The sequence below is a fragment of the Anolis sagrei genome, chromosome 13 (assembly GCF_037176765.1).
Source record: "Anolis sagrei isolate rAnoSag1 chromosome 13, rAnoSag1.mat, whole genome shotgun sequence".
NCBI classification, from domain to species: Eukaryota; Metazoa; Chordata; class Lepidosauria; order Squamata; family Dactyloidae; genus Anolis; species Anolis sagrei.
The window spans coordinates 13787484-13809000 of record NC_090033.1 but is presented as its reverse complement, the minus strand read 5'-3'; the positions used below and the strand labels follow the sequence as shown (position 1 = coordinate 13809000).

At 45.4% G+C, this 21517-nt stretch overlaps 1 protein-coding gene across 7 annotated transcripts in view; it reads left to right on the top strand.

Moving 5' to 3' along the window:
• KCNAB2 (potassium voltage-gated channel subfamily A regulatory beta subunit 2) overlaps nucleotides 1–21517 on the top strand; it is a 122564-nt gene that overhangs the window by 85931 nt on the left and 15116 nt on the right. For 4 of the 7 annotated variants that reach the window (XM_067472808.1, XM_067472806.1, XM_067472807.1 and 1 more), the window contains 3 exons: nucleotides 5888–5932; nucleotides 14361–14446; nucleotides 19212–19332. In XM_067472808.1, the coding sequence (XP_067328909.1) occupies nucleotides 5888–5932; nucleotides 14361–14446; nucleotides 19212–19332 (252 nt within the window). The remainder of the gene's footprint in view (nucleotides 1–5887; nucleotides 5933–14360; nucleotides 14447–19211; nucleotides 19333–21517) is intronic. The other 3 variants (XM_067472810.1, XM_067472809.1, XM_067472805.1) reach the window with 1 other exon arrangement.

Here is a 21517-nt window from a genome sequence, read left to right as displayed (position 1 = left end):
CATAGCTTCCCGACGTTGGCTCTTTTTCGTCCCGTTTCCCTGTCCGAAAATATTTCTGCGAGACGCCCCGCTCGCCCGTCTAAATAGTCTCCGGGACTCTTCCCGGAGAAACGCAGCCGAAAAAGGGGGAGCGAGGGGAGAGCGGCGCACCGTCGGTGTTCCGGTCTGCGCCCGGAGGTGGAGCGCAATAAGGCCCGATGCAGACAAAGCCCCCTCGGCCTGGGGGGCTCTTCCGTGGCTTCGTCCGACGGAGACGAACGGGCCGCCTTCCTCCTCCCGGGCGGGAGGGGCGATGATACCTGGGTGTTGTCCGCAGCCGGTTTGAGGTCCGGGGGGCCCGGCGGCCTCCACGGGTAACAACGAACCTGGGAGTTGTGATCTCTCAAAAATCAACTTCTCCCGCATCTGGATGCATGCGATTGGGTTGCAAATGTTCTGCCTTAGAAGTGGAAAACCGCCCGCAAAGGGATCCATCCCCAGATGACAGTAAGCGTCGTTGCGTTTCCCGTTTTTATAGACGGGACCGGGGCCAAAAGAAAGAAAGAGAGATTTGCATAGGACTCAACAAGAACAACAATAATAATAATGTGGCCCGCATTTCAGAGCTACAAACCCAGGTTTGGCCCACCACGCCACCCTTTATGGATCCCTTCCCGCTCTCTTCTCTACTTTTGCTCTTTCTTCTCTCCCTTTCCTCTGTTTCCTACCTCCCTTTCTTCCTTTTCTCCTTCCTCCTCTTTCCCTACATCTCTTCCTTCCTTTTCCTTTCTCCCTTTGTTTTGGAGGGAGCGAGAATGCTCTGCAGAGGACCCCTCCATTTTGGAGATGGAGGAAAGTAGTTGAGGAACAAGACGAGGGTGGCGATAGTTTTCGGGCGCCAATAGAGGTAGTAGCAAGTCTGAAGTTGAGTGGGAGTGGGATATTCGGCCCATAATTTGGAGATCTTCTTTGGGGTGGGGGACTTTCTTGGGCCATATGTGGTCCGTGTCTGTAATTCAAGGATCTATTTAGGGCAGGGAAAGACCTCTTGCGGCCTGTAGTTTGAAGACCACTTTGGAATGGGAATACAGTGTTCACTTGCGTGGAGCAGTGAGGTAACACTATATAGCTGCTCTCCATTCCTTCCTCGCCGGGCTGGGTGCCCAAGCGTTCCCAGCCTGGCGAGGAACGGGTCTCCAAGGAGAGGAGCAGCCTCGGTGGTGGCGTCCTCCTCATCCCTCCGTTGCTTCCCAGTCCTTCCTCACCAGGTTAGGCACTAGGCTTGGGCGCCCAGTCTGGCAAAGAAGGGACCTCCGAAGCGGGGAGCAACAGAGGTGGCGAGGAGGAGGCTGCCGCTGAAGAAGGCCTTGGTGGCAGCGTCTTCTTCCTCTACTGCTTTTTGCTCATTCCTCGCCAGGCTGGGCACCAGGCTTGGGTGCCCAGCCTGGCGAGGAAGGGTCCTCCAAGGAGGGGAGCAGCGGAGGCAGCAAGGAGGAGGAGGTCGCTGCTGAATAGGGCCGCGGCGGCCTCTTCCTCGTCCGCTGCTTCCCGCTCCTTCCTCACCAGTCTGGCAAGGAAGGGGCCTCCAAGGTGGGGTGCAACAGAGGTAGCGAGGAGGAGGTTGCCGCTGAAGAGGGCCTCAGTAGCGGCGTCATCCTCCCTGTCCCTCCACTACTCCGCATATCTTCTTCGCCAGGCTGGGCACCCATCCTGGCAAGGAAGGGGTCTCTGAAGCAGGGAGCAACAGAGGTGGTGAGGAGGAGGAGGCTGCCGCTGAAGAAGGCCTTGGTGGCAGCGTCCTCTTCCTCTGCTGCTTTCCGCTCCTTCCTCGCCAGGCTGGGCACCAGGCTTGGGTGCCCAGCCTGGCGAGGAAGGGTCCTCCAAGGAGGGGAGCAGCGGAGGCAGCAAGGAGGAGAAGGTCGCCACCGAATAGGGCCGGGGCGGCCTCTTCCTCGTCCGCTGCTTCCCGTTCCTTCCTCACCAGGCTTGAGCGCCCAGTCTGCCAAGGAAGGGGCCTCCGAGGTGGGGTGCAACAGAGGTAGCGAGGAGGAGGCTGCCACCGAAGAGGGCCTCAGTAGCGGCGTCCTCCTCCCCGTCCCTCCGCTACTCCCCACATCTTCCTCGCCAGGCTGGGCGCCAGGCTTGGGTACCCATCCTGGCAAGGAAGGAGCCTCCGAATCGGGGAGCAACAGAGGTGGCGAGGAGGAGGACGCCGCAAAGTAGGGACACTCGGCCCTACTTCACGGATTTTCACTTATCATGGGTGGTCCTGGAACGGAACACCCGCAATAAGTGAGGAAACACTGTATATGGGTCTGTACATGGGTCATGGTCATGGCGGTGGCATCCTCCTCCCCGTCCCTCCGTTGCTTCCCACTCCTTCCTTACCAGGCTTGGGCACCCAGCTTGGCGAGGAAGGGACCTCCAAAAAGGGAAGCAGCAGAGGTGGCGAGGAGGAGGCCGCCGCAAAGTAGGAACACTCGGCCCTACTTCACGGATTTTCACGTCTTGGGTGAGGAAACACTATATGGGTCTGTACATGTCCATAGTTCCAAAACATCTTTGGGATAGGGAAAGACCTGGGTGGGCCATATGTGGCCTGCATCCATAGTTTGAAGATCGGTTTAAGATGGGAAAACTTTTTTTGGGCTGTATAGTCCATAGTTTGAAGATCACTGAGATGTGGAAAGAACTTCTCGGGCCATATGTGGCCCTTAGTTCAAAGAATGCTTTGGGGTGGAGGAAAGATCTTTTTGAGCTATACGTGGCCCGTGGACCATAGCTTGAGGATCGCCCATAGAGGATTATTTTGGAATGTGGAAACACCTTGGTGGGTCATACGCGACCTGTAGTTTGAAGATAGCTTTGGGATGGGGAAGGACCTTGCTTGAAGAAAGCTTTGAGGTAGGGGAAAGCCCTTGGTGGACCATATCTGGCCCATGACCATAGTTTGAAGACTTATTTGGGGTGAGGTAGACCTGGGTGGGCTATATGCAGCCTGTGAGCCAAGTTTGAAGACCGCTTTGGGGTGGGGAAAACACCTTGGTGGGTCATACGCAACCTGTAGTTTGAAGATAGCTTTGAGATGGGGAAGGACCTTGACCCATTGCTTGAAGAAAGCTTTGAGGTAGGGGAAAGCCCTTAGTGGACCATATCTGGCCCATGACCATAGCTTGAAGACTTCTTTGGGGTGAGGAAGACCTGGGTGGGCTATATGTAGCCTGTAGCATATAGTTTGAAGATCACTTTGTGGTGGGGAAAGACCTTTTGGGGCCAGATGTGGCCTGTGCCCCATTGCTTGAAGATTGCTTTGAGATGGGGAAGACCTGGCCATATGCAGCCCGTGGGCCGTAGTTTGAAGATCAGGGAATGGGGAAAGACCTTGGTGAGTCGTATGTGGCCTGTAGTTTGAAGATTGTGTTGGGATGGGGAAGGACCTTTTCGGGCTATGTATGTCCCATGGTCTGAAGTTTGAAGATCTTGGTGGGTTGTATGTGGGCTGTAGACCATAGTTTGAAGACCATTTTGAGATGGGGAGAGACCTTGGTGGGTCGTTTGTCGGCTGTAGACCATAGTTTGAAGATCACTTTGGCCTGGGGAGAGACCTTGGTGGGTCTTACATGGGCTGTAGACCAAATTGGGGTGGGGAAAGACCTTGGTGGGTCATTTTTTGGCTGTAGACCATAGTTTGAAGACCACTTTGGGATGGGGAGAGACTTTGGTGCGTTTTATGTGGGCTGTAGACGATAGTTTGAAGACCACTTTGGGATGGGGAGAGACCTTGGTGGGTCGTTTGTCGGCTGTACACCATAGTTTGAAGACCACTTTGGAATGGGGAAAGACCTTGGTGGGTCTTACGTGGGCTGTAGACCAATTTGGGATGGGGAAAGACCTTGGTGGGTCTTACGCGGACTGTAGACCAATTTGGGATGGGAAAAGACCTTGGTGGGTCGTTTGTCGGCTGTAGACCATAGGTTGAAGACCACTTTGGAATGGGGAAAGACCTTGGTAGGCCATATGCAGCCTGTGAGCCTAGTTTGAAGACCACTTTGGGTGGGGGAAATACCTTGATGGGTCATAAACGACCTATAGTTTGAAGATTGCTTTGGGATGGGGAAGGACCTTCTCGGGTTGTATTCGTCCCATGACCTGTAGTTTGCAGATCACCTTGGGATGGAAGAAAGACTGCTTTGGGAAGGGGAAGTCCTTGGTGGGCCGTATGTAGCCCATAGCTTTAAGACCACTTTGGGGTGAAGGAAAGACCTCTGTGGGTCATATGTGACCCATAGTTTAAAGAATGATTTGGGATGGGGAAATATTTGTTGAGCTGTATATGAGGCTCACTTTGGTATGAGGAAATACTATGGGCTGTATGCGGGCTGTAGTTTGAAGACTGCTTTGGGATAGGGAAAGACCTCGGTGGGCCGTATGTGGTCCATAGTTCAAAGAATTCTTTGGGAATGGAGAAGAACCTTTTAAGTTGTATGTGGACTACAGGACATAGCTTGAGGATCACTTAGGGGTGGGGAAAGACCCTTTTGGGCATATGTGGCCCATGGGCCATAGTTTGAAGAATGTTTTTGTATGGGGAAAGCTCTTGGTGGGCTGTATGTGGCCTGCATCCTGTAGTTTGAAAATCACTTTGGGGCAGGGAGAGACCTTGATGGGTGGTATGTGGGCTGTAGACCATAGTTTGAAGACCATTTTGGCATGGGGAGAGGCCTTGGTGCATCTTATGTGGGCTGTAGACCATAATTTGGAGACCACTTTGGGATGGGGAAAGACCTTGGTGGGTCTTACGTGGGCTTTAGACCATAGTTTGAAGACCACTTTGGGATGGGGAGAGACTTTGGTGGGTCATATGTGGGCTGTAGACCATAGTTTGAAGACTACTTTGAGATGGGGAGAGACCTTGGTGGGTCGTATGTAGGCTATAGACCATCGTTTGAAAACCACTTAGGGATGGGGAAAGACCTTTGTGGGTCTTATGTGGGCTGTAGACCATAGTTTGAAGATCACTTTGGGCTGGGGAGAGATCTTGGTGTGTCTTACGTGGGCTGTAGACTAATTTGGGATGGGGAAAGACCTTGGTGGGTAATTTCTCGGCTGTAGACCATAGTTTGAAGACCACTTTGGGATGGGGTGAGACCTTGGTGGGCTGTATGTGGGCTGTAGTCCATAGTTTGAAGACCACTTTGGGATGGGGCGAGACCTTGGTGGGTCATATGTGGGCTGTAGACCAATTTGGGATGGGGAAATACCTTGGTGGGTCATTTGTCAGCTGTAGACCAATTTGGGATGGGAAAAGACCTTGGTGGGTCGTTTGTCGGCTGTACACCATAGTTTGAAGACCACTTTGGAATGGGGAAAGACCTTGGTGGGTCTTACATGGGCTGTAGACCAATTTGGGATGGGGAAAGACCTTGGTTGGTCGTTGGTCGTTTGTCGGCTGTAGACCATAGTTTGAAGACCACTTTGGGATGGGGCGAGACCTTGGTGGGTTGTATGTGGGCTCTAGACCATAGTTTGAAGACCATTTTGAGATGGGGAGAGACCTTGGTGGGTCGTTTGTTGGCTGTAGTCCATAGTTTGAAGACCATTTTGGGATGGGGAAAGACCTTGGTGGGTCTTACGTGGATGAGGAGGACGCCTTTTTGAGCTATATGTGGCCCGCGGACCATAGATTCAGGATCGCTTTGGGATGAAGAGATACCCTTTTGGGGCTGTTTTCAGCCCATGGGCCGTAGTTTGAGGATCACTTCAGGGCCCTTCATGCCAACTTGGCCCAACGCCCTTGCCTCCCCAGCGGGGTTGTGATGGGGAGCGGGGAAGAAACGTGCCCAGATCCCCCCACCGATAATCCACCGTGTCAACTCTGGTCTCTCTCAAATCTTTCTTTTATCACCAGGGAATTCTTTTAGCTCTTCCAAGTCGCGAACGTTCATCATCGAAGGTACTCCGCGCGCCCCTTCTGCTCCATTCTGACTCCCTGCATCCGAAAGTGGCATTTTATGGAACCAGAAAGCAAATCTGTGCGCTTTCCTTTGGCTTTTTGGACGATTCCCCTTATTTATTATTGGCAGCCCATTCCTTCCTGGAACTCAGACGATCCTTTTATTTATTTTTATTTCAAAATATTATATATATATCCATATTTAAGAAAACAAACACGATGAAATTCTCCATAAAATGCCCAAAAGGAAGCAAAGAAAGAACAAAGGGGGACGAAAAGAATAATCCAAACAGTAGACCAGAAACGTACAAGCCAACCTTTAGCAAACATCTTGCAAGTAATACTCGCAAAACAATCTGTTTTGTTCCTTCCCGATTCATATCACCTCATAATCCCCTCCCTTTGTTGTGTTGCGACACATCTGCTGCGTCCAAATGGAGATTGTAGGGGGAATTATTATTATTATTATCATTATTATTACAATTTAAAGAGGCGAACTCTGAGCTCTGGTTCATGCAGGCTTGCTGCTGTTTTGGGGCTGCATTGCGCCGTTGCGACATTTGGGAATTGCGTTTTTTGTTTTGGGATTTTTTTTGTTTCTTTTTTGTTTGTTTGGGGGTTTTGTTTTTTTTGCATTGCCTGGCATTTCCCAAATTGCAATGTGTTTTTTAAAATACATATATATATATTAGGCTTGGGTAACAACGGAAAAATTTGTCCCATATATTTTCATCCCAGTCAAATCCTATTTTTTTGTCTTGTGTGTAATAGTCTTTAATGTGTAGATAGTAGGCTTGGGTAACCACGGAAAAAATTGGTTCTAAACTCGTTTCGTTTTTAGGGGTCCATCGCGTTTCGTTTTTTTAAAGAATTCCGAAATTTTCCTTTTAAAAATTTCGAAATTTACGAAATTTCGTATAATTACGAATTGATTCGTTAATGCCGGACGCGATTGCACAATATGCTTTCTGTGCAGAAAATGCTGCCTACGGCATAGAAATTGTTTTTACGCAGAAAACTGCATGGATTTTGCACGGAATAAAAAAATACAGTGCTGAATATTCCTTATCTGATAGGGCTGGGTAACCACGGAAAAATTTGTTTCTAAACTCGATTCGTTTCCAGGGGGCGCTAGCGTTTCCAAATTCTAAATACTTCCGAAATTTTGAGATTTCAAAGTTTTGTTATTTACGAAATTTCGTTAATTTCGAATCGTTTCGTTAATGGCGGACGCGATTGCGCAATATGCTAAAAAAAACCCTCCAAATGGGACAGGGGGAACTTCTGAAGCTTCCCTCTCCCTCTGTTGTTGACTGTTGGTGTGATCAAACAAACAACAACTATAAAACTTGCACCAGACATGCAAAAATAATTACGAAATAATTACGAAATAATTACGAAATAAATTGAAAAAATTGTTTCTAATCTAAGTTACTCCTCACACTATTCCTGCATGGCTCGATATTGGATCGTAAGCTAATTTAAATACGAATTAATAACGAATTACGAAATTAATGAACGAAACCGCCCAAGCCTAATATATATATATTAATTTTTGTATTACTGTATATACTCAAGTATAAGCCGACCCGAATATAAGCCAGGCACCTAATTTTACCACAAAAAACTCGGAAATCTTATTGACTCGAGTATAAGCCGAAGGTGAGAAATGCAGCCGCTACTGGTCAATTTGACAGATGGCCACCCAGTCTTTCTGTCATTCCCTCCCCCCCACTCGCGGAGCACAGGCTGTCCTCAGCGGTGGCAGGGGAGTTGGGGAACCCCTGCGGTAGGCTTTTCCGCACGCTTGCTCTCCTTCTTCCTTGTCCCATGCACGGCCACGGTGGCAGCGGTGGGAGGAAGCAGAAAAGCCGCGCATCGGGCGAGGAGGGAGGGGAAAGCGCACACTGCACACACGCAATGCACTCTGGGAACTGTAGTTCTAGAAAGCGGCCTACCCGCTGACACTGAAGCCCCGGCCTGGGAGTTGGAGCTCTGCCGGCTGTGCTCACTGGGGGCCAGGCTCTGCCGAGGACAGCCCATCGGCCACCGCAACGCCCGGCCCAGGCCGCCCCCACACACCGCCGTCTGGCTCCACCATTGATGAGAAAGAAGAAGGAGGGAAGGAAGCGGGAGAGGAAAGGAAGGACAGAAATGAGGGGAAGGGGTGTAAATAGCAAGGAAAGAAGGAAAGAGAAGGAAAGTGGGAAGGGGAAGGGAAGGTGTAGGTAGGAAGGAAGGAAGGAAGGAGAAGTTGAGAAGGTATATGAAACAAGAAAGGAAGAAAAGAAAGAAGAAAGGGAGAGAAGGAGGATGGGAAAGAAGGAAGGAAGGAAGAAGAAAGGAGGGAAGGTGTATGAAGGAAGTAAGGAAGGAGAAGTTGAGAAGGTATATGAAAGAAGAAAGGAAGGAAAGAAAGAAGAAAGGGAGAGAAGGAGGATGGGAAAGAACGGAGAAAGGAAGGAAAGGGAGGGAGGGAGGGAAGGTGTATGAAGGAAGGAAGGAGAAGTTGAGAAGGTATACGAAAGAAGAAAGGTAGGAAAGAAAGAATAAAGAGAGAGAAGGAGGATGGGAAAGAAGGGAGAAAGGAAGGAAGGAGGAAAGGAAAGAAAGATAGAAAAAAGAAGAAAAGGAAGGGGAAGGTGTATGAAGAAAGGAAGGGGAATTTGGGAAGGGGACGAGAGGGAAAAAAGCGAAGGAAGAACAGAAAGGGAGGGAAGAAAAGAAAGAAAGAAAAGGAAGTCTGGAAGTCAAGAGCGAAGGAAGGAAGGAAAGAGATAGAGAGGGAAGAAAGGAGAGAAAGAGGAAGGAAAGTAAAAAGGGAGCAGGAAGGAAAGAGGAAGAGAAGGAAGGAGGAGAGAAGGAAAGAAAAAAGGGAAGGGAGGAAAGAAGGAGCAAAGGAAGGAAAGAAAGAGGGAGGGAAGGAAAGAAATAAAGAGAAGGAAGGATGGGAGCAAAAAGCTAAGGAAGGAAGTAAACAGGTAGAAAAGGAAGAAAGGAAAGAAGAAAAGGAAATGAAGGAAGGAGTGAAAGAAGGAGAGAAAGAGGGAGAGAAAGTTGGCGGGTAAAGCTAGTATAGTAATAAATACAATTATATAACAATTTGCAATAACCATATTATATTATATTATTATATTATATTATATTATATTATATTATATTATATTATATTATATTATATTATATTTTGGCAATTTAATAAACTTCTCCCATGCTTTTTTATGATGGAACCAACATAGGAAATGATATTTATCATCCAGGAACAAAAGTCATCCTGTTACTTAGTGTTATTAAATCTGCTTTGGGTTTTATTCTGAACTTTACTTACTGGAACCTATATAATGGGAATATTATACATCCATATTATTTATATTTTAGACATTTCCCAGGCTTGGGCACCAAATCGGCTCACAGAATCCAACAATTAACGTAACGTGATGATGCGGTTCGCACTAAAACCCAAAGCGGATCTCCCATGCATGGCTCCATTCGAAATTGCCTTCCTTTTGTCCAAAGACCGAAAAAAGGGAGTTGAATTTCCAGTTGTCACTTTTCGGTAATTCTTGAAAACTGAATGGAACGGTTTTGGAGACTCTGTGGCAAACCAATGCATGGGGGATGTATACATACATCATGTATATATATCATTCTGTTTACCAGCCTGCATCTTGGCATGATATATATATATATATATATATTAGGCTTGGGCGGTTTCGTTCGTTAATTTCGTAATTCGTTATTAATTCGTATTCAAATTCGCTTACGATCCAATATTGAGCCATGCAGGAATTGTGTGAGGAGTAATAAAGATTCGAAACATTTTTTTCAATTTATTTCGAAATTATTTCGTAATTATTTCGTAATTATTTTCTAGGGCTGTCCAAACACGGAAAAAATTGTTTCTAAACTCGATTTGTTTTTAGGGAGTTTTTGCATTTTGTTATTTAAAAGAATTCCGAAATTTTCTTTAAAAAAATTTATTTAAAAGAATTCCGTTATTTAAAAGAATTCTGAAATTTTCCTTAAAAAAAGTTCGATATTTATGAAATTTTGGAAATCATAAAACAATTACGAATCGATTACGAATCGATTCATAAATGGCGGCCGCGATCGCGCAATACGCTAAAAAAACTTCTGAAGCTTCCCTCTCCCTCTGATGTTGACTGTTGGTGTGATAATTATATTTTTTTTCACTGAGAAAACAAACAGCAACCCTAAAATTTGCACCAGACATGCGGAAATAATAACGAAACATTTACGAATCAATAACGAATCAATAACGAAACAATTACGAAACAATTCCGAAACGAATTGGAAAAATTCGTTTCGTTTTTTAGTTGCTCTTGAATGGTTCAATATCGCTTCGTTATCAAAAAAAATCACGAATTTTTAACGAATTACGAAATTACGAAACGAAACCGCCCAGCCCTATTATTTTCGCATGTCTGGAGCAAGTTTTATAGTTGTTGTGTGTTTTATCACACCAACAGTCAACAACAGAGGGAGAGGGAAGCTTCAGAAGTTCCCCCTGTCCCCATTTGGAGCTTTTTTTTAGCATATTACGCCATCTCGTCCGCCATTAACGAATCGATTCGTAATTTTACGAAATTTCGTAAATTTCGAAATTTTTTAAAGGAAAATTTCAGAATTATTTAAAAAAAACGAAACGCAACGCCCCCCTAAAAACAAAACGAATTTAGAACCAAATTTTTCTGTGGTTACCCAAGCCTAATATATATATATATATATATATTCTGGCTTGAAGGATCTTTTGCTCGGGATGTTTAGGCTTACGGCCTTGCCTTTACGCTAATCTCACAAATCCAACTGAGACCAAGCTTTGTCCATATTGTGCCCGGTTGCTTGTACAAAATGCACAAGGAGCGATTTCTAGTTTGCAAGTAATTTTAACCCCGAGGGCATTGAAAACTGTTGTGCACAAGCCCTCGAGATGATTCCGACGGACGGCGATTTACGGCAGGTTTTCCCTTGACGAGCATTGTTCGGAAGGGCTTTTTCCCTCTGGCTATCTCCCAAGCCAAGACAGTGTGACTAACTAGGTTGTTGTGAGTTTTTCCAAACTTATATGGCCATGTTCCGGCAGTGTTTCCTCCTGATGTTTCACCTGCATCTGTGACTAATGGCGTCTTCATAAGATCTGATGAAAATGAGGCAAGTGGAGTGTATCTATAACTGTGGAATAGTTGGTTGGAAAAAAAGGACCCTTGTCCGTTGAAGCAAGTGTGAATGTTGCAATTAGTATTGAGTAGCCATGAAGTCTACAAAGTCCATTGGTGAAGATATTTGCATAGAGGGAATCTGGCTATTTTCTACTGGAGGTAGCCTCCATTTGGAAGGTGTTCACTGGCACTTGGTTGTTTGCTGTCTGGAGTTCCCCTGTTTCTGAGCAGTGCTCTTTATTTACTGTCTTGATTCTGGTTTGTGTGTTTTTTTGTGAGTATCCTGAAGCTGCAAAACCAATCAGTGAGGGTACCTACATAAAGGTAGCCATGCTGTTTTCGCCTGGAGGCACCCTCTGTTTGGGAGGTGTTCACTGGCACTTGGTTGTTTGCTGTCTGGAATTCCCCCGTTTCTTTATTTACTATCTCAATGCTAGTGTTTGTTTGTTTATTTATTTATTTTCTGTATTTGTATCCCGCCTTTCTCAGCCCATAGGCGACTCAGCCCGTAGGTGTTCACTGGCACTTGGTTGTTTGCTGTCTGGAATTCCTCTGTTTCTTTATTTACTGTCTCGATGCTAGTGTTTGTTTGTTTGTTTGTTTATTTATTTATTTTCTGTATTTGTATACCGTCTTTCTCAGCCCGTAGGTGACTCAGCCCATAGGTGTTCACTGGCACTTGGTTGTTTGCTGTCTGGAATTCCCCTGTTTCTTTATTTACTGTCTCGATGGTAGTGTTTGTTTGTTTGTTTGTTTACTTTCTGTATTTGTATACCGCATTTCTCAGCTCGTAGGCGACTCAGCCCGTAGGTGTTCACTGGCACTTGGTTGTTTGCTGTCTGGAATTCCCCTGTTTCTTTATTTACTGTCTTGGTGCTAGTGTTTGTTTGTTTGTTTGTTTACTTTCTGTATTTGTATACCGCCTTTCTCAGCTCGTAGGCGACTCAGCCCGTAGGTGTTCACTGGCACTTGGTTGTTTGCTATCTGGAATTTCCCTGTTTCTTTATTTACTGTCTCGATGGTAGTGTTTGTTTGTTTGTTTATTTATTTGTTTTCTGTATTTGTATCCCGCTTTTCTCAGCCTGTAGGCGACTCAGATCGTAGGTTTCACTGGCACTTGGTTATTTGCTGTCTGGAATTTCCCTGTTTCTTTATTTACTGTTTCGATGCTAGTGTTTGTTTGTTTATTTATTTATTTGTTTGTTTTCTGTATTTGTATCCCGCTTTTCTCAGCCTGTAGGCGACTCAGCTCGTAGGTTTCACTGGCACTTGGTTGTTTGCTGTCTGGAATTCCTTGTTTCTGAGTGGGGTTCTTTATTTACTGTTTTGATTGTGGTGTTTTGTTTTTTTAATCCTGGTCACCAGATTTTTTTTCCATTCACATGGTTTCCACCTTTCTGTTGAAATTGGCCATGTGTTTCTTATGGATTTAATGGCTTCTCTGTGTAGTATGACACAGTGGTTGTCGGAGTTGCCCAGCATTTCTGTGTTTGTAAATAATATTCTGTACCCAAGTAACAATACTCTTGTGTTGGTTCTGTGAACTAACCTGATCCATTGATGAACCAAACTAGACACAGAATATTATTTTTTTAAAAAACACCAGAATCAAGACAGTAAATAAAGAACACCACTCAGAAACAGTAGAACCCCAGACAGTGAACAACCAGAGTCAAGACAGTGAACACCTCCCAAACAGAGGGTGCCTCCAGGCCAAAACAGCATGGCTACCTCTGTGTAGCTACCCTCACTGATTGGCTTTGCAGCTTCAGGGTACTCACAAAAAACCCACACCAGAATCAAGACAGTAAATAACGAACACCTCTCAGAAAAAGGGAAATAACCAAGTGCCAATGAATTCCTCCCAAACAGAGGGTGCCTCCAGGCCAAAACAGCATGGCTACTTCTATGCAGGTACCCTCACTGATTGGTTTTGCAGCTTCAGGGTACTCACCAAAAAAAACCCCACACCAGAATCAAGAGAATAAATAAAGAACACCACTCAGAAACAGGGAAACCAGACAGTAAACAACCAAGTGCCATTGAACACCTCTCAAACAGGGTGCCTCCAGGCCAAAACAGCATGGCTACTTCTATGCAGGTACCCTCACTGATTGGTTTTGCAGCTTCAGGGTACTCACAAAAAATACCCACACCAGAATCAAGAGAATAAATAAAGAACACCACTCAGAAACAGGGAAACCAGACAGTAAACAACCAAGTGCCAGTGAACACCTTCCAAACAGGGTGCCTCCAGGCCAAAACAGCATGGCTACTTCTATGCAGGTACCCTCACTGATTGGCTTTGCAGCTTCAGGGTACTCACAAAAAATACCCACACCAGTATCAAGACAGTAAAGAAAGAACACCACTCAGAAACAGGGGAACTCCAGACAGCAAACAACCAAGTGCCAGTGAACACGTCCCAAACAGAGGTGGCTACTTCTATGTAAATACCCTCACTGATTGGTTTTGCAGCTTCAGGGTACTCACAAAAAAACCCACACCAGAATCAAGACAGTAAATAAAGAGCACTGCTCAGAAATAAGGAAACTCCAGACAGCAAACAACCAAGTGCCAGTGAACACCTCCCAAACAGGGTGCCTCCAGGCCAAAACAGCATGGCTACCCCTATGTAGCTACTCTCACCGATTGTCTTTGTAGCTTCAGGGCTACTTAATGCTATTCATGCTCACTAATTGCAACATTCACACTTGTTTTCAACAGACAAGCGTTCTTTCTCTCACTTTGGACATCATTACACAGGTGTGTGTGTGTAATATATATACACACACAAACACACCACTTGACTTGCTGCCAATCAAGTCCCAAGAAGAGGACGCCTCCAGGTGTCCGGCCTTCGGCGCCTGCTTCCCTTCATGCCTCCTCCATCCGACGTGACCGCCTTCCATCTTTGTCCGTCTACTTGGTTTCTTTTCTTTTCCATAGTTGTCATTTTCCTCCCAAATAGAAGCCCCTCCGCAAACACATCCGGAAAGCTCTCATTCGTTCGTTCATTCGCTCCATCCTTCCTTTCTAACCTGGATTAACGCTGCTTGCAAGATGTCTTGAGTAGTCGGAAAACCCGTCCGCTTTCTCCTCGTTTTTGGTTTCACATTTGAGTTGTTTCCCGTTTGGTGTCGTCATGGCCTTAATTCGACCGGACGGCTCCGCTCGCTGCTCTTGCCTCTCTAAGCGTCTCTTGTTTTTTGTTTTTTTCTCTCTCGCTCTTGTTTTCTTTCTTGCAGAGACGGTCCGGGCGATGACCCACGTCATCAACCAAGGCATGGCCATGTATTGGGGGACATCGCGATGGAGCTCCATGGAGATTATGGTAATGCCGAATGCACAGCCATGTTCCGAAGGAATTACAAATAATGATAATGATAATGATAATTTTATTTCTTAGTCTCCTCTCGAATCTCGAGGCCGCATCACCGCACAAACACACATGAAAACTTTGCAAAAAAAATTCTAAAAAAAAATTCTAAAAAAATTCTAGTTCTTAGGGCTGCTCGAATGCTTCGGAGATCTGTTTCGTAATTCGGAGATTTGTATGATTGGTCAATACAAATCTCTGGATTGCTAATTGGAACGGGACGCCTCCAAAGCAATTTTTAAAACAATTCTAAAAATCAGTCGATAAAAAGATTGATATCCCTTGTAATAATAATAATGTTATTGATTAGCCCGTAGTAGGCATGGGCATGGTTCTAAATGGTTCTAAGGTACTTACTAGGCTTGGGCGGTTTCGTTCGTTAATTTTGTAATTCGTTATTAATTCGTATTTAAATTAGCTTACGATCCAATATTGAGCCATGCAGGAATAGTGTGAGGAGTAAATTAGATTCGAAACAATTTTTTCAATTTATATCGTAATTATTTTGTAATTACTTCGTAATTATTTTGTAATTATTTCGTAATTATTTCGTAATTATTTTCACATGTCTGGTGCAAGTTTTATAGTTGTTGTTTGTTTTATCACACGAACAGTCAACAACAGAGGGAGAGGGAAGCTTCAGAAGTTTCCCCTGTCCCATTTGGAGGTTTTTTTAGCATATTGCGCAATTGCGTTCGCCATTAACGAATCAATTCGTAATTATACTAAATTTCGTATATTTCAAAATTTTTAAAAGGAAAATTTCGGAATTATTTTTAAAAAACGAAATGTAAGGGCCCCCTAAAAACAAAACGAGTTTAGAACCAAATTTTTCCGTGGTTACCCAAACCTAGTACTTACAAAACTAGGGGGCGCTGGTGCTTTGCCCAATCTCTCTACTGAACCTAGATTACAAAATCTTCGCACACATTCCCGCAGAAAGACTCAAATCACTCCTCAAAACCTGGATCAAAGAAAACCAAACTGGTTTCCTCCCCAACAGAAGTAGTAAAGAGAATGTATGGACAATCATTGACCTTCTCAGATTCTATGAAGCTAACAACCAAAGAGAATTGGCATTGACATTTTTAGACGCCGAGAAGGCTTTTGATAGCATTAATTGGAATTATCTACTATCCCTTTTCAAAGAAATAGATGCCGGTCATTACTTTATAAATGTGTTTGAATCAATATACACTAGGCCTGGGTAACAACGGAAAAATTTGTTTCTAAACTCGTTTCGTTTTTAGGGGGTCCATTGCATTTTGTTTTTTAAAAGAATTCCGAATTTTTCTTTAAATTTTTTTCGTTATTTACAAAATTTCGTAAATGTCGAATTGATTCGTTAATGGCGGACGCGATTGCGCAATACACTAAAAAACCCTCCAAATGGGACAGGGGGAACTTCTGAAGCTTCCCTCTCCCTCTGTTGTTGACTGTTGGTGTGATAATTATATTTTTTTATCACTGATAAATCAAACAACAACTATAAAACTTGCACCAGACATACGGATATAATAACGAAACAATTTCAAAAAGATTTCGAACCAATTACGAAACAATTAGGAAATAAATTGAAAAATTCGTTTCGATTTTTAATTACTCCTGCATGGCTCAATATGCTCAATAAGCAACTCCACTGACCCCACACCCTCCTGCTCAAGGGAAAGAGCTGGCCATAGCAGCTTTGAGAGGAAGGAAAGAGGTAGAGAAGTAAGAAAGAGAAAGATGAAGGGAAAGAAAAAGTGGGGAAGGAATGTAAAAGAGAGGGAAAGAAGGAAGGAAGGAGAAAAGGAAAGAAAAAGAGGGAAGGAATGAAAGCAGGGGGGAAGGAAGGAAGGAGAGAAGAAAAGAAGAGAATGAAGAAGGGACAGAAAAGGGGTGTGGTTGATAAGGAAGGAAAGATGTAGGGAAGGAAGATCTTGGAGTCCTCGTGGAAAACAAGTTAAACATGAGCCAACAATGTGATGTGGTGGCAAAAAAAGCCAATGGGATTTTGGCCTGCATCAAGAGGAGCATAGTGTTTAGGTCCAGGGAAGTCATGCTACCCCTCTATTCCGCTTTGGTTAGACCACACCTGGAATATTGTGTCCAATTCTGGGCACCACAATTCAAGAGAGATATTGACAAGCTGGAATGTGTCCAGAGGAGGGCGACTCAAATGATCAAGGATCTGGAGAACAAGCCCTATGAGGAGCGGCTTAGGGAACTGGGCATGTTTAGCCTGAAGAAGAGAAGGCTGAAGGGGGATATGATAGCCATGTATAAATATGTGAGAGGAAGCCACAGGGAGGAGGGAGCAAGCTTGTTTTCTGCTTCCTTGGAGACTAGGATGCGGAACAATGGCTTCAAACTACAAGAGAGGAGATTCCATCTGAACATGAGGAAGAACTTCCTGACTGTGAGAGCCGTTCAGCAGTGGAACTCTCTGCCCCTTCTTTGGAAGCTTTTAAACAGAGGCTGGATGGCCATCTGTCAGGGGTGATTTGAATGCAATATTCCTGCTTCTTGGCAGGGGGTTGGACTAGATGGCCCATGAGGTTACTTCCAACTCTTCGATTCTGTGATTCTAAGGAACCAGACTGAGGCCACAGCAAAGCGTGGCTGGGGACAGCTAGTATATATATATATATATTCCATTTGAAAGGGATCTGGATGTCTGAATGAGAGTTGACAGTGTTTCCCTTCACAACGGGAAATTGATGTCTAGCCGCTTTCAAACAATTAGAGGAGAGCGGCATCTCTTGCTGGGTCTGCAAGATGGTTTGATCCGGTTGTTCTGCACGAAAGCCTTAGCGGTTGCCTATGAGGCCGGAGGTCTGGAGGCAAAACATCTCAGCCTGATGCGAAGAGACAGCGGTGCTCCGGCGCCGTGTGTTGCTTGCAGATGTGTTTCTGCTTCATTAGCCGCTGCTCAGATCTCATGAAAAGGAGGAGGGTGGATATGGAGTCAGGTGCGGAGAGGGAGGAATCTGTCAATCCGGCAAGAATCCCGATTGGCGACCACGAAGGGACCTTTGTCGTTGCAAGCAAAAAGGGACTCTCGCAAGTGCGGTTCAATCTGCTCTTCCATCTGTCCTTTTGTGCTGCCCTGGAGAGATTTGTGCCTGTTTTCGGATGCCGCTGACCAGATCTGGAAACTGCCCACACGGAAAACGATATATACTCTGGCTTTTTTTGTTCCTGGGTGATCAATGTCGTTTCCTAATTTGGTTCTGTCATAAAAACATGGGGAAAAAACGTTAAATTGCACAAACTTTGTTTTTACAGGAGGGACATCCAGGGGCGGCTTGTCCATTACGCGAAGTAAGCGGTTGCAGAACACTTTTTTTTTTTGCCAGGGGCGTAGAGGCGCTTCTGTAAATGCCCCTCAACCGCCACTTGAGGAGCGCTCCCTCAGCTCACAACACCTCTAGCAGTCCGGGGAGAGCCACGGTTTTCTTGCCTCGCTGCCGGGCGATCCTCTTCCCAAAGGGGCCGGGCCCTTGAGCCTCGCCTAGCCCCTCTCGTTCCTGTTCCACCTGGCCACCGGGTGTGCGAGCAGAGCCGGCACTCAATCGTTCTCCGCGTTCGATCCCTTCCCCATGACCAGCTCCCTTTCCCGATCCTCCGGCGCTCCACCCGCCTCCTCTCCTCTCCCCAATCCGTGGGTGGGCCAAGGGGCGGAGCCGCCGCGCCTGGCCCTCTTCGGGTCCAGAGGCGTGTCTGAAGACCCCAGCGTGCGCACCAAAAGTCGCCTCTTTTCCTGACTTTCTCTTCAGCCATTGGGACCAAGAGAGAGAGAGAGAGCGCCCCTCCGGCTGGAGGTATCTCCCACCTCCGCTCCCTCCTTTGTTTTTGTGCCTACCTTCAGGAAAGTTGGGCATCTCCACCTCTCTCTCTCTCTCTCTCTCTCTCTCTCTTGGTCCCAATGGCTGAGGACAAAGTCAGGAGAAGAGGTGACTTTTGGTGCACACGCCGGGGTCTTCAGGCACCCAAAGCCTCCGGACCCAAAGTGGGCAGGCAAGGGAGCTAGTGCAGCAAGTGTAGTTACTGGGATGTATAGTTCACCTACAATCAGAGAGCATTCTGAACTCCACCAATGATGGAATTGAACCAAATATGGCACACAGAACTCCCACGACAAACGGAAAATATATATCAATGATTGGTTGGTTGTGGCACACAGAACTCCCACGACGAACAGAAAATATATATCAGTGATTGGTTTGGGGGGGGGGGGCAAAATACTATTTACTTACCGTTGAAAATTATCTAGGCCGCCTCTGTGGACATCCTACAGCATATTATAGTATGTTATACTAGCCGTCCCCTGGCACTCATTGCTGTGGCCCAGTCTGTGTATATGTGTTGTGAGTGTGTGTATATCTGTATAAATAAAAATGTAATGTTTATTTGTGGGATTAACATAACTCAAAAACCACTGGACGAATTGGTACCAAATTTGGACACAATCCAGCTATCAGGCCAACGAGTGACGATCACTCATAAAAACAAGGGAAAACACAACAGAAGAGACTTAAAAAAATACATTACAACACATGTGCAAAACCACATATATAAATGCAAACACACATATATACACACACAAAACAAATAGACACAGAGTGGGCCACAGCAGTGTGCGGCAAGGGATGGCTAGTATGTATATATTTAGTATGCATATATTGATTTGACCTTTCCGCATCCTCACTTTGGTGATGTCTTGTCTTCCCTGCAGGAAGCCTATTCGGTGGCGCGGCAATTCAACCTCATCCCTCCCATCTGTGAACAAGCCGAATACCATATGTTCCAGCGGGAGAAAGTTGAGGTCCAGCTTCCTGAGCTTTTCCACAAGATCGGTGCGTGCCGTTTGCTCCCCAAAACCCCAGTAATATCAATGCTGGGAAAGCCAGGCTCCTCCTTGCAGAGACCGCTTGCGCTCCTTCTTCTAACTGGTTCTATCATAAATTTTTGTGGAAGTGACATTCTGCTATTGTCTTCTCACTAAGCTATTTTCCCATTGAGGGGTTGGCATTGTGACTATAGTTTCCACAGAGCTTTGTGTTGGGCATCATCAGGTCTCAGGTTGGCAGAACACATGTCTTCATTGTTGGTGTCCATCCATCTTTTCTTTGGCCTTTGCCCACATGGTCATCGCCCTGCGATCTCCAAATGCAGTGCTGTAGTATCCATCCACCTATCCATCCCTCCATCATCTATCCATCCATCCATCCAAACATCCATCCATCTATCCATTTACTCATACATCCATCCATCCAAACATCTATCCATCTATCCAAACATCCACCCACCCATCCATCCAAACATTTATCCATCCTTCCAAGCATTCATCTATCCATCCATACATCTATCCATCCATCCATCCAAACATCCATCCAACTATACATCCATCCAAACATCCACCCATCAATCTATACATCCATCCATCTATCCATCCATCCATCCATCCAAGCATCTATCCATCCATCCAAACATCTATCCATCTATCCAAACATCCACCCACCCATCCATCCAAACATCTATCCATCCTTCCAAGCATTCATCTATCCATCCATACATCTATCCATCCATCCATCCATCCATCCATCCATCCATCCAAACATCCATCCAACTATCCATCCATCCAAACATCCATCCATCCATCCATCCAAGCATCTATCCATCCTTCCAAGCATTCATCTATCCATCCATACATCTATCCATCCATCCATCCAAACATCCATTAAACTATCCATCCATCCAAACATCCACCCATCAATCTATCCATCCATCCATCCATCCATCCAAGCATCTATCCATCCATCCATCCAAACATCCACCCATCCATCCATCTATCCATCCATCCATCCATCCATCCATCCAAACATTATTCCATCTATCCATCCATTTTCTTCTTTCTAAGCTATTTTCCCATAGGAGGGGTGAGCATTGTGACTGTTGTTTCTGCAGGGCTTTGTATTGCGCCTCCTCAGGTCTCAGGTTGGCAGCTCGCATGTCTTTGTCAGTGGTGTCCATCCATCTTTTTTTCTTGGCTTTTGTCCACATGGTCATTGCCCTGCGATCTCCAAATGTAGTGCTATAGTATCCATCCACCTATCTGTCCATCCAAACATCCATATATCCAAATATCTATCCATCCATTCATTTATCCAAACATCCTTTTATCCATCCATCCATCCATCTATCCATCCATCTATTCATCAATCCATCCATCTATCCAAATATCCATCCATCTAGCCATTTACCCATCCATCTATCCATCAATACACCCATGTATTCATCTAGATAGATGAATGGATGGGTGGATTTATTGATGGATAGATGGATGGATATTTGGATAGATAGATGGATTGATGAATAGATGGATGGATGGATGGATGGATTGATAGATGTTTTGATGGATGGATGTTTGGATCCATCTATCCATTCATCCATCCATCTATTGATTTATCTATCTATCCATCCATCTTCTTCTTTCTAAGCTATTTTCCCAATGAAGGGGTGAGCATTGTGACTGTTGTTTCTGTGTTGGGTCTCCTCAGGTCTCAGGTTGGCAGCTCGCATGTCTTTATTGGTAGTGTCCATCCATCTTTTTTTGGCCTTTGTCCACATGGTCATCACCCTGTGATCTCCAAATGCAGTGCTATAGTATCCATTAATCTATCTGTCCATCCAAACATCCATCCAAACATCCATCTATTCATCAATCCATCCATCTATCCAAATATCCATCCACCTAGCCATCTACCCATCCATCTATCCATCAATCCACCCATCCATTCATCTAGATAGATGGCTAGATGGATGGATATTTTGATAGATGGATGGATTGATGAATAGATGGATGGATAGATGGATGTTTGGATAGATGGATTGATAGATGTTTGGATGGATGGATGGATGTTTGGATCCATCCATCCATCCATCCATTGATTTATCCATCCATCCATCCATCTTCTTCTTTCTAAGCTATTTTCCCATAGGAGGGGTGAGCATTGTGACTGTCGTTTCCACAGGGCTTTG